Below are 14,103 nucleotides of genomic sequence, written 5' to 3' on the forward strand. Positions count from 1 at the left end.
CCTTTGTAACAATTGCCATCTGGCAAAAATCAGTGTTTACACTTCAAGTGTATAAGACTTTAAGTTATGGACGAACAATCTTTGTGTAATAGCCACAGAGCAAACCACATAGTTTATATGAACATTTTATAACTTACAATTTTAAACTTTAAAACAGTAAACACATATTTGCATTGCAGAAACCTTGAAAAAAAAAATCTGGCTTGCATGAGTCCGTTTCAAGCTCATTCACCCCATTAGCTTGTTTTTTAGGAACTGTGCCTTGGATGACAACCTCTGTCCATCCAGCTTCATGATAATCTTTTGCAAGACTTCAAAAGTGCATTTGAGCTCCGGTGGGTAGCTTAGGTTCAGACAGTATATCAGTCCAAATAACAGAGCACAAGCAATTGCAATGCTCCTCAAACCAGTGAGAACCTCCACGCCTTCAATCAGGACACCGATGTTCTCTGGGTCATCTCCAGGCTCCGCACCCTCCTGATGTATGACATACACTCCCATCACAGTTTGTTCCATGGCTTCAGTGTTGGCCTCAGTGTTCTGTGACGTAAAATATAATAATACATTTGTTTGAGTCTACATATGAAAAAAAAAAAGGAATTCAGCAATCAGCGTGAATATGCTGATATATTTACTAAATTCTATGTCTCTGGTTTCACACCTCAGAAATTTGACATGAAACAAAACAAGGACCAATTGCAATATCTTTTATTCACACGTGGTGTCACATTTTACCATTTCATATATCGAAATTACCCATAACTCCTGGAGCAAATTACATAACACAGAACAACTTGTGAATATAACTGACCGTATATTCCTTCACAAGTTTCTCATGGTCTTCATTCAGGTAGACACACAAGGACTTCAGGATGCATGCTCGTCTTGTATGTATTGTGTCATCCTAAGAAAAAAGGGAATCCATAATGACAATATTTAACTTTTAGGCAGCAGTTTGAAAAAGGAATACTTAGTTTGGAAGAGTCCAAAAGGCCACATGGTAAATAGACTGGTTCTTATATAGCGTTTTTCTACTCAGAGCACTCAAAGCTGCCTTTATACAACAATTCATTCACCCAATCACTTTTTCTAAACTGTTTAAATGGCCTGTATTTATATAGCACTTTACTAGTCCCTAAGGACCCCAAAGCGCTTTACATATCCAGTCATCCACCCATTCACACACACATTCACACACTGGTGATGGTAAGCTACATTGTAGCCACAGCCACCCTGGGGCGCACTGACAGAGGTCGAGGCTGTCGAACACTGGCGCCACCGGGTTTAGTGCTTACTGTCTAACATTCATACACATTCACACTCCGATGAATGCATCGGTGAGCAACTTGGGGTTAGTATCTTACCCAAGGATATTTGGCATGCACACTGGAGGAGCTTGGGACCAACCCGCCAAGCTTCTGATTAGTAGCTGACCTGCTCTACCACCTGAGCTACAGCCACCTCAAAACATCTGTCTAAACCAAATCAGACACAAAATGAGGCAACACTAATGTTTTTTTTGGGGGGGTTTTCCCCATTTTGATCAAAATTAACCATACGATTTTATCAATTACTTATTAATATAAGACTGATGCTTATATAATTTGTATAAAATATGAAAACCTCTTAGGACTTTTGCCTACCATATGTATAGATATCTTTGCTCATAAAATTGCCAGATTATGGGCATAAAAACTTCTTAAGCACAGATCTAACCCACCTTAGAGATGGCCACCATGATGTGTCTCATTTTTCTGCCAGCCACCCCACCTTTGCCTCGAAAGAGCTCCATCATGCGTGGAGTGTACAAGTCTAGCTCATAAAAGAATCTAGATAGCAGCGGTACTGTCGATATGCGCAGGAATTCCTTGTCAATCTGAAAAACATGAACAATGCACTTATAATATGCACCAGAGGAAGGACATACCAGGAATTATTAGCTGTTTTATCACTATGTTATGTCAATATTAGTGAAGCAAGAAATAACTGGTCAACCATAAACACACTCTAAAAGTTAGACATATAGGACATGCACCTCTTTCTCGGTGAACAGAGCTGGCCATCTGCTTTTAAAATCTGCAATAAAGGGCTGTCCTTGAATAACTTCTTGCCTTCTGTACGAAAAAGTCTTCTGCATTTTCATTGTCACTATATTGTCATTGTTTCTCTTCTGAACCTCTGAAAGCAGTGCAATTCTCTCTTTTTCCAGGCTGTCAGTGGTTTCTCCTTTTGGATACTGCGGACAGTAATTGACTTCTGCTCTTCTAGGCTTTTTCACATTCAATGCTGCCTTACTTTTGTCTTGGGCCTTGTTCTTTAGTGAATTTACCAACACCTCAGCACAGCCCAGGCCTCTCAGTTTGGTCCGGACATTGGCCATTTTATACTTGAGGCTAATTTTCCAACCATAACAGCCATTAAAGGATCCCTGCTCCCTCAGACAAGGATGCTGTTTGACAAGGGCTTCTGCAACTTCATTCAGGTCATTGTCAGTTGGATAGACTTTAAATTTTATTATTTCTTCAGCCAGCCTTTCTAAAAGGTGGGATTTCAGTTTTGGTGAGGGGGTCAAATGAGTTCCACCAGCAATGAACTCAGCATTGGCCTTTTCAAGTTGCAGTTCAGCCTCATAGCTGAAACGAGGGACTGTGAAGACACTTGGCCACACTGACAGTCTTGTAGACGGTGATGAACCTGACGATGAAACGGGCCTTGTATTGTCTGTGTCTGAAGAGCTTGAAAAGGAATGTGTTGGACTTCGCACTGGTTGACATGTCACTCCATCTTCTGTAAAACTTTGCAACTGCACACTATCCAAGTATACAACCTTTAAAGTTGCTTTATCATTAATTTCAGAGATCGCAGTCAGATTTACAAAATCATTTCCGAAATCAGGATCTTGATATTGAAGACGAAAATCCTGTTGCACTCCAAAATTTGTCTTTATTTCCTGACACAATTCCTCAATGGAGTCTGATATCCCAGCTGGTAAAATTAGTTTCCTGGCATCATCTTCTCCGAGAATGATCCTCAGTCTTATGGGCTGGGGCATCATGCTGACCTGGACAAATATCAAATATTTAAAAAATAAATAAAGATGTACTCATTGACTATTGTGCGAGTGTGTGTAACAAATTCTAATGTCAACGATAATTTGATGATGTCACCTTGGCCTCGAGGAATTTTTTTACTGGAGAAGTGAATAGTGCATTTTCCAGATTTGTCTTGCATTCTTCTAATTAATGACAATTCTTGCATAAGATGCTTAAAAGAAATCTACTCTCAATAAATTAAGTAGCAATTGGTCTGCAAAGTATGATGTATTATTTACTGTGCCAGGTGATATAGGGGGAAAATACTTACAAACATCACTCCTGTTTACCCTGCAAGTTAGTGTGTCTCTTCAGAGTAACCAGACGCAGGCCTCCCACTGAATAGGCAGCTAACGGGTAGTCATCGAGTAGTTCCCCATGCTGAATCAGAGACACCTCTCTCGCATGTGACATGTCAAGCTCAAAAGCTCTGAAGTGCTCTCGATACCAAGCAGAGAACTTTTTTACAAAAAAGTATATTCTGCCATGCAAAATAAAAATCTGCAGAATTTCTGCAAACTCTGGCAAACCAAATATTTGCCCATGAACAACTATCATTCCTGTGCTGTAGTTCATGCCATTGTATGACACGCTTTTTGTAATATGGACATCAGTTTCATCTGGTAATCTTTGCTTTATAGCTACTGCGATATCACTTTTCAGAACATCAATTGGTACTGATGAGCCAACATTTACCATTAAAGGTGTCTTATGGTCAGAAGAGTGCAAGTCAGAGGCAATCACGAGCTGATGTTTTTTGGCAAGTGTAACAGGTATGTTCTTAAAACAGTTTGTATGGCGAGCAATTTGTTTAAAAAAACTATGTTTCGCCTCAAATCTCATTGTCCATTTGTGGACAAGAGGCCCAAAATGCCGAATCAGAGCAGGGTAGTGCTCCAAATAATGATGTTTAGGGAGAAGACTGTTGTTTGGAAAAAGTTCTTGGTATCTCTGGCGATGTTCACTGATTTTACACTCAAGGTAGGAAATCGACTCATCAGACTGGACAGGGGCTACAACAAGCTCCACAATGTCCTTCAGATCCAAAACAATATGCCATGCAGGTTCATCCTCTGGAACAAGTGGACCAATAATTAGAGGCAACAAACGAAGCAGAGACCAATTTTCATGTGCATTTCCACCAATATTTTTTTTTAATGAGAAAGTCTGGGGAATTGCATGAGGCCGGTTGGTTTTATCTGCCCATTTATACTCAAAATTTTGGATCAAGTTGTTAAGTTTTTCTAAGGTGAAATACTTTTTAGAGATTAAAAAAGAAAAACAATGCGCAAGCTCCACTGGTATTATGCCCTCTAGCAGATCATGTGCTACATCTGGAGGGTAGCCTGCAGTGACATGAAAATGGCTCAGATTCTTACTCAAAATACAATCTCGCTTAACTCCACAACAAGCACTTGCTGTTTCTTGTGCACGCTTCAAATGGAATTCATGAAGTTCCGGTGTTCTATGCTCAAAATCACCAGCAGTCACTGACTTTATTTCAGATTTTTTAGCTGTACAGAATCTGCATATGTATTCAGCAGAAAAACTTTCCACAAAACCTGCCAGCCCATGGGCTCCTAGGTTGTCAGCTATGACGCAGCTCACAGTTCCTTTAATACACTCGTTCAACTGACTGATGAACACACCATGTTGCTCCAAAGTTACCAGATCTCTCAAAAGTGGATCAAAGACTTTTTCAAACCCAAATGTCCTCAAATCTTCACTCTTGCAAAGGATTGCCAAATAAATGGATGAAAGGGCTGAATGAGAACCAGGTGGTAAATTGCCCAAGACCCAATATACACCACAAAGCTTGTGCTTTTTCCGTGAGGTCCCAAGAGGATTACAAACCTCAAAATCATCAATATAAAGGTTAATAGAAATTCTCAACTTCTCACCATCTAGAAAGCTATTTCTTTTATAATGCTCCCCATCTCGAAAAGATCTGTAAACCCTCTGATCACCATTCAGATTCTCTCTATCTTCTTGAGCTATTTGTTCTTCAATCACTCTATCCAGCAATTTATTGTGACTCAATATTTCCTGCAATAACTGTAATAAAGGGATGTACTGAAATGACTTCCTTTGGTCTATCGATAAAAAATACTCAACAGGCTCTACAACCCTAAAATTTTGTATGTAGTATAGTTTTCTTTTATAAGGAGTGGCAAGAGGGCCACACTTTCCCAATATTTTAGCCACAGGGTTAGAAACACATACAGAATTTGCAAGCTCTTCAATAACAGCCTGACTAATATGGAGGTTATGGCTCTTAAAAATTTCTGTAATTGTACGTTTTGTCAGAGGTACACTAGCTGAACTCAACAGAAAAACTAACTCCTCTAAGAACTCATCTAATCCTTTTGCTGGAACATGAAATATGTGTTCCAATTTCAACAATATTACTGCTAATTTCCGTTCAATTAGTTCGGGCTGATTTTCAACAGCACTATTATCACATTCTGTCACTGACTCACTTTCAAATTCACCATAGGATACATCTTCAGAACAGCTAGCCCTTACATTATCAGAGGACTCTATCACTTGAACTGGGTCCACACGTGTAACTACACTGGCTTTAAAATCTTTAAGTGTGTGTGGATGATGCTTCCTCTTTTTGTGTGTATAAAATGTATTGTAAATATTTGTCTTGAAAGGGCAACCAAGAAACACACAACTAACTGTCTCGTTACTTCGCAGATGTGTTCCAATATGGACAAAAAAATCTCTCTCAGAGAAGACGTCACTGCAGTCACATAACTCACATTTAAAAGTTACTGAACTTGAAGCTGTCTGTGTAAACTGAGATGAATGAGCTTTATAGACATGAGTGTTCAGTCCACTCCAAGTCTTAAATGTGCACGGACAATTAACATATATGCACAGATAATGTTGACCTATTCCGTAATGATGATGTAGTTTATAATGTTGAAGTAATTTGTACCTGCTGCTCTCTCTGGTAACACAATGCTTGCACTGCCACATACACGTCACTGATAAAAAATGAAATATGCATTAGAAAACGTCAAGGAGATTGCATCATCCAAAAAAAATAAATAAATAACATAATAATAATAAGGCAAACATGAACTTACCATGTATTGTTGAGGAGGTGCATAAGAATCTCAGAGCATGGGAATGTGGCTTTATTTTGTGATGTATTTCTGGGGAGAGAAATTAATTAAAACAAAGTTATTACTCTGACAAATTTGTGTTAATATCTACATACTGTGAAATGTGAAGACTGTTACGGTGCGTACACACCGAACGCGATAGACGCGACCAGAGCTTCAGGTTTACATGTAAAGTCAATGGAGGAGCACGATGAAGCGCGACTGGGGGTCCAGCTAAACTTCGGAAGCAGATTTGCATTGAGAAAACGCTTTTCTGCCTACTTCACACGACTGACGCCTTTGAAGCGCGAAGTAAAATACGCGCTGCAGTTTGTGTGGTGCATTTTGTGCATTCGCGCTTATCACGTCTACCGCTCGAGTTGGTAAAATCTGCGGGACAGCAGCTTCTCAAACTCGGCAAGGGACAGGAGGTGGTACAGCTGAAAGCGGCCGTCATCCAGACGGAGCTTCTGGAGCAAGTGGTGAAACTCACCAAACTGCTCACGCTTGTGGAAGACCTGATGGACCCAGGTACAGTGAGGACGTCCTTTAGGCACTGCTCTGCTCTCCACAGCAAATAGAAAAGGGAGACTCTTTCTTCAAACGCTAGATTGACAGCTGCCATTTTAATAACATACCGTCTGCCACTACTTCCTCCCAGATCTCTTCTTCATACGCGTGAAAATTGCATATAAACCTCGACCAGTTCATGCTGGACGCGCTTCGAGGTGCAAATGTGCACGAGATCAGCTAGGGACATCTATCGCGTTCGGTGTGAACGCACCGTTAGTCAGCCTAATGCAGAGCACCAGAGAAACTATAACCCAAACAATTATCCACCTAAATCATTCTGAATTCAAAAATTAAGTGAATATATTACAAAAAAAGAAAATGCACATGCAATTATTGTGACAGATTTTATCTTACTCCTTGTTATTAACTCCCCTAAACGCTGGTTTAGTTGAATTAAACCTTTCATCAATCCAGTTAATGCGGTTGCCCGCGACTAAACTCCACTGACAAAAACAGGAATTTTAGATAGAGCATCATAAAACACTCATAAAATCACCAAAACCATGTCAGTCAGTCTTACCACTACTACCAACAATCACCAACTCCGGTTAAGCAGAAAGTAACCCTTCATTCATGGAGCTATATGCGAAGACGTTACGGCTCTACGCGGCTTTCCCGCTCTTCAAAGTTAGCTAACTCCAGAGAAGAAAAACAGTCCTACCAACGCAGATAACCATGAAACACACCTCATTCAAAGTCGACAGAAACAAAAACAAAAAAACGAACTTACCAAAATAACCTCATCAGTTTTTGCTCTGTTGCAACAATTAGCGACTCCGGTTAAGTTTTAAAAAAAAACATTAAATTCACCGACTTACATTTGAAAAATGTTTGGGTCTACAACCTCCCTGCTATATATAAATCTCCACACTACACAGGTAAAAAATTTTAACTAATAGTATTTATCTCTCACTCCACTAACCTAAATAAATATATCAAGAAATATTACTTACCTCACTATCAGGTATGCCAAAGAAGTAACTCCACGTGCGCTCGTTAACTTCTCAACGGACCTTTCCGCATCCGGTGGGCGTGGAGCATGCGCAATACATGACGCTATCAGAGCCTTTGGTTTGATGGACCTCATTCTCATTGGATTGCCATGAACGAATTTAACTCATCAAAGTTTTCTTTGATTTATATTCAACAAAAAAGAATGAATCATTTAATGAGCATAAAAATGATTTCTTCATGTGATGTAAACATATTACTACTTTGTTAATCAAACACATGCCCTAGTTGATTTTTTTGAGTGTAGTACAAGCTTTTTTGCTGCCACAACATAAAGGAAACCTATTTTAAGGTCGTTTGTTTGGGATGTTTGCTGCTCCATAGAGTTTTTATTCTTCTTCTAAAAAGTATTTGTATTACTATCAGTGTGGCTGCTCTATTGGAATTCTGTCAGCAGTAACATCACCAGCAGGTAAGTAAAACTTTAAACAGCTTTATAGGAAGTTCTAATTAATATACAAAGATAAGCAGGTCAGGAAGGGCAAACAAACTAAAAACACACACGAGACGAGGGCCGAGGGCTAGCATTTCTGACATTCAATAGTTACCTCATTGTTTTAACACATAAAGCAAAAAATAAATAAATAAATACTAGCCTACACACTAACTACACAACACTACACACTAACTGTACTCTTGCCCTCTCTCCCCATCATTTCTAACCCCTGTGGCTTAGTTTACCAAACCACTAAACTAAACCCAGTCATATTCCAAGAGCACTGATCTTGAGGGGAGCTGCTCGTGACGGGTGTAGCTGATGAGTACCAGGCCTGCAAGGCTTTTATTAGAGGAGACAGTTAGAACTGGGCGAGTCCCCTCACCCATAAGCTCCATCTAAACTTACTGGATAAGACTCACAGGATTAAAGTCTGGACTTGTTAAACATAACCTGATCTAGACTTGCTGTATTGGGGTCTTGGTCCCACAGACTGACAGGAAAGGAAATGCAAATTTCATTCCACATATTCCTCCTTTAGCACTGCTAAAGGTCACTAAATAGTGTGTACTTGTATGTTGAAGTACTACCCAAATTTTGTCATTTGTAGTACAACAATGAATACTGTGACTGGTTTATACAGTCTAAACATTTCCATGGAATAATGTCTTTATTCCTCATAGGAATGCTGCTGGCGACATAACATGCTATAATAGTACACTTCTAAAACACAAGATATTTTCATTCAGTATATTGAAGGTTTATTCTATATATTTGCAGTTCAGTCAGTATATTCAGACTTATACCTTTACGTTTCACACTAAAGTAGTAAAGTAAAGTATTGAGAACTGTTGTCAGAAGGTCAGTGGTTCAATCCTTGGCTCATCCAGTCTGATAATCAAATGTCCTTGGGCAAGATACTTTACCACACACTCGCACACACCAGTTTGAGGTTGATAATTTGGTTTAAATAATAAGAATAAACCGCTATATAAATGTGAATGTAGTTGAAAATGCTTTTAACTGTAAGATATTGGTACAACCATTACCATTACACTTTGAGCTGCTGTGTAACCTACTTCTATCAGTTGTCCTTGAAATGCATCTACTATACTGGTGGTCTTCCAGTTGATGGTAACCTCTTAAGGCTGAGAGACTGTGTACTGGGACACATATAAGACGAAGGATGTCAGAATTCTTTCCAGTATTAAAATGACCCAGCACAAAAACCTCTGTCATACTTAAAGAGAGTTTATGTTACGTTGCACAGATTACACATGAGCCTCATACAGCAAATTCCAAGCCAACCTTAAAGTGTAAAAGGAATGATTACTCAGTTGTTGTGTCTCCAGCTATCCATGCCAGTGTCTACAGCAGACTATAATCTACACCTATGATTTTGAGGACATGGGCATTGGTGACTTAGGTAACTGGGAAACCAATGGTCACTATGAGATAGAAAGGTGTCTATGAATTGGGCACTATTTTTCTGGTTCTTAAAACCAATCAATAAATACTTGCACAATAATGAAAAACCTGTTTTATTTGGATTAGGATAAAAGCAGCTCTGCAAATGAACAAGTAGCCAAGGTTACCGATGATGAGATGAGCTTGTACTGTTAGAAATGTTGTGAGTTTCCCATGACAAATTTCAAACAACAGCTAGAGCAAAGAAGGATGTACCACTGCATGTTATTAACTGATGGATGCTCTAAAAACTTGAAATAAGTTGGCTTGAAAGACTCAAAAAAAAACACAAAAGAATTGGAAAACACTCATCTGGTCATATATGTAGCCACAAAATCCATGCAATAATGTTGCACTTTTACAAGGTCACAAGCAAAGTGATATAAATATATGGTCTCATATGAATGTCAGCAAAAACAACCAATGTTTTAAAGGCTTAACAAACTTGTCTGACGATGTTTCTTAGAAGGTCTCTGCTTTTGTTGCCTAAATAATAAAAAATAACATCACATTACATCGTGACGTCCCCTTGTCACACTGTCAGCATGTCACTATTTATTCTTGCCGTTGCTTCTGTCTCTGTCAGTGCAGCATCTGTGGACTGTAGTAGTTTTGCAACTGAATGGGTTTGCTAATGCAAATATATGATCACATTTTAAAGCATACTGGAATACTTTTAAATACTATTGCTGTGGACACAAGGACCAACATGCAAATGGATTTTGTATATTTATGAGCCAAACAGAAGCTTCCGTGTAAATATTCTAAAGGCAGAGAATTCTAATGGCCTACACTATTTAGAAAGCACACAAATGTACTTCTAATGATGAAACCATCCATTACTGGATAATAAATCAGTGTTTCTCATGTGCTGCTAACTAAAGGACTGAATATCACTTTTTCACAAAAGCCATCTTATCATCTGTAAGGCAAACTGTGATGGTAGGTTGCATAATCACTGTTTATTTGTGGTGTAGTTAATGTCACAGCCTCTAGGAAACACTGCCTTCTCTTGCACTGTGTGGTTTTATGTTCTTGCTTTTATTATTCCTCCGTCTGCCCCATAAATCTTCATTTCAGTCTAAAAGTATTGTTTACCATATTTTATTCTTACATACATAAGATGTAACAATACTTTTTTAAATATGTAAATTATTGTTTTTATTTTATTTTTAATGTAATTATGATTATGAGCACTTTTGTGACTTATGTCATTTTGTAAATAATAATAATAATAATATTAATAATAATGTTTGTTTTTAAAGGAAAAACTAATTTAACCCCCCAAAATATAGAATAATGATTTTAAACCATTGACATGGCGTCCGGGCATGAAATGTTCATATGCACAATTTGCACACAGATGTGTGTATGCACTGTAACAAGAGTCAATGTGAGTACCACTAGAATAGCCACAAAACATGTCAGCATGCTCTTGAGAAGCTCAATGTGTGACACACCAATTTCTCCCATATTTTTGCAGGAGGCACCTATGTCGTCTGCATTACTCACTGATGTCAGTGAAAGCTGTGCGTGTCTGAGGGACACGCTATGATTTCTAAAGGTTAATGCATGGCAGAAATAGAACATGAGTGGGTTTGATAATCACAGGCAAACAAAGAAGCGGTGATACACCATGTCAGCCAGAATATGCAACTGTGCATGTTTGTATGTGAAAGACACAGAGAACAATGTGTTCAGTGTGCAGCAAGGATGTCTACAAATAATAACTTTAGGGATGTAAGTGCACCTGGTCTTTTATAATGTCTTGTGTGTGTTTTCTCAGAATTCAGTGCTCTATCAAAGAGTTTCAGTGCGTACCATTTATAACAGCATGAGGTACCGCAATGTCTTCTGACATGTCTGGGCTGAACTTAGAGGTTCGTCGCTTCCTCAGCATGCCAGGACCATGAGCATCTGTGAGTTTTGTTCACAAAGAAGCAGCATGTTGGAGTGCTGGAGACCTGGGCTCCATAATTACCCTGCTGATTTGGCATGGGATGAGTTGAGATGAAGTACAAATGGAAATTAGGTTGCAAGCATATGTAGAGCCTCTTATAAGGATTCCTGGATACTAATTTAAAGTGAGTTTGCAGATCTATCTAAAATGTGCATAACACAAAGAGTCTAAATGTAAAATATTTGTGTTTCACACTTATTTACTCCATAATTCCATATGTGGTATTTCAAATTGTGTTGCCTTAGGTTCTGGGCTGTTAATAAATAAATAAACACTGATTACATCACAAGAAACCATTGCCATTCACTGAACGAACGTAGAGCCTAGAAACCAAAACCGTCAGAGTTATTTTATTTCAACTTCTTTTTAGACAGATAATTTTCATCCTTAGATTGTGAAAATGACCTCATGACCTGTACTTGTCAAAATTACACAGACAAAAAAGAAGAAATTGCTCCAAGGTACCTAATGAACGTAACAAGCTGCTAGCAGAGTGTGAGCACAAAGACACATTAGTGAAGTAATTTCATTCTTCTAAAAAGTTCCTTTTTTGCCAGAAAAAAAACTATTGAAAAAGTAAAATATCCAGTTGTTGACATAGTGTATATTCTTTAAAAACAGCCTGTTTCAGTTTAGGCGTTGTTTTCAATACATTGCGTGCTCAAAATATTTTTCAAATTTCTTCTTGTTGCATGTTGAAGTTCTACTTGGAACCTTGTTAAGATGCGAAAAAGCAAAATATGATTTTTTGCCATTTTTCAAGTGGTCTTTTGATCGGGACTGTATATAAATACTAATAATGCTACTTTATTATTATTATTCATGCTTTATTAAAATGTGCACAAACACACAAAGGAGGCATGCTTAGCTCTTAGTTTTTACACTGTATAAGAGATAAACTGTTAAATTTCTAACATCAAAGATCATTTTCAAGGAAAAACATAAAAAGACAATTACTGGTTAGCTTTAGTTAATCCATCCATTTTCTTCATTTGCAAAGCCAACACAGAGAGACAGACAACAATTCACTTTCATACTCACCAGTTAACACCAACTGCATGTCTTTGGACTGTGGGAGGAAACCAGTGCACCCAGAAAGAGCCCACCCAGACACAGGAGAACATGCAAACACTACACAGAGGGCCTGGCATCTGCATGTCACTAAGGCCACCTTCTTGTGTGGTAATGGTGCCAACTACTGCACCATCGCGCAAGCCCCTATCAAGTAAAAGTTTAACATTTTAAAAAAGCTTTAATCTTCTTCTTCTTCTTCCAGCTTTTCCTTTTAGGGGTCAGTAATTATTCTAAGTCATTATAGTGAAAAGAGACTCCTACAGGACCTCATCTGTAAACCTAGTGAATGTCCTTGTTTTTAATCTCAAGTGAGGAGAAACTAACAAATTTTCTCCCTGCGATTAGAAAGAGCAAATCACAGTGTGTTTAAGGATAAGATAAGAATAGAATGGTGCTTGTCCATTTAGTGCTCTATACACATTTAAACAAGGCATTACAATAGTCTGAGCACAGAGAGACAAAGGCATGACTTGCATGCTTGACTTATTTTTTTCAGTTAAACTGTAGAACTTTTAGCTTGTAGTTGAGTAATGCCTGTTAAATGAAAGAAATAGCAATATGACATTAATTTTACATGTGAGTAAAAGTCCAGAGTGGAGTATTACACCAACATAACACATGCTGGATTTAGCAACTGAGCAAAAAGGAGCAATCACTCAGATGTACAATAGAGTCACTCACCTATTTTTGATAGCCAGTAAAGTAAGTGAGGTTTAAAAGAAAGCTGGATGTTATCAGCATGTCATTAAATGTAATTAAAAAAACTGAAAGATATATACTAATGGAAGAACATAAAAAGGAAATAGTCCAGGTGTGGAAGGACTGAATCTTGCAGAAACCCACAGGTTGGAGAAACAGTGTTACAGGAGAGCTTGGTTGCCAAACAGAAAATGTTCAATCAGATAAATTGGAAGAAAACCATTCCAACAATGAGCCGGAGATACCAGCCAAAACCTTAAACCTATTAAGTGAAAGATTATGGGCAACAGTACCAAAGGCTGGACTCCTGTGTTCTCCGATAATCCTGTACTCCATTGTATTATTGTATTGTATTATTGTGAGGTCTTTATCTTACAATATAAAACACCTTGAGGCAACTGTTGTTGTTATTTGGAGCTATACAAATAAAGTTGAATTGAATTGAACTGTAAGATAATACGAATAAAAATGATTTCCTTGCATCAGAAGCAAATAAAAAATTATGAATGATGGTGCCCACATGTAAGCGTGCACAGAGAGTTAACAATGAAAATGTTTTGGGATGTGTTTATCAATAATAATTATAATTATGATAATAATAATAATAATAATAATAATAATAATAATAATAATAATAATAATTGTGAGTTAAAACTGAAAATGTAAAAAAAAAAG

General features: G+C 38.0%; 1 protein-coding gene across 1 annotated transcript; it reads right to left on the reverse strand.

Moving 5' to 3' along the window:
* Window positions 1–202: 202 nt before the first annotated feature.
* On the reverse strand, window positions 203–7,865 carry LOC146661565 (uncharacterized). Its single transcript, XM_085418056.1, has 7 exons — window positions 7,735–7,865; window positions 6,191–6,259; window positions 6,040–6,088; window positions 2,036–3,061; window positions 1,721–1,876; window positions 812–904; window positions 203–540 (listed from the first exon to the last, which is right to left on the reverse strand). Exons 2-7 carry the CDS (start codon window positions 6,211–6,213, stop codon window positions 229–231), a joined length of 1,659 nt encoding a protein of 552 aa, XP_085274182.1. The 5' UTR covers window positions 6,214–6,259; window positions 7,735–7,865; the 3' UTR covers window positions 203–228.
* Window positions 7,866–14,103: the final 6,238 nt, after the last annotated feature.

Source organism: Rhamphochromis longiceps, linkage group LG9, assembly GCF_057381845.1.
Source record: "Rhamphochromis longiceps isolate RC_006_pf linkage group LG9, R_longiceps_female_GT1.1, whole genome shotgun sequence".
NCBI lineage: Eukaryota > Metazoa > Chordata > Actinopteri > Cichliformes > Cichlidae > Rhamphochromis > Rhamphochromis longiceps.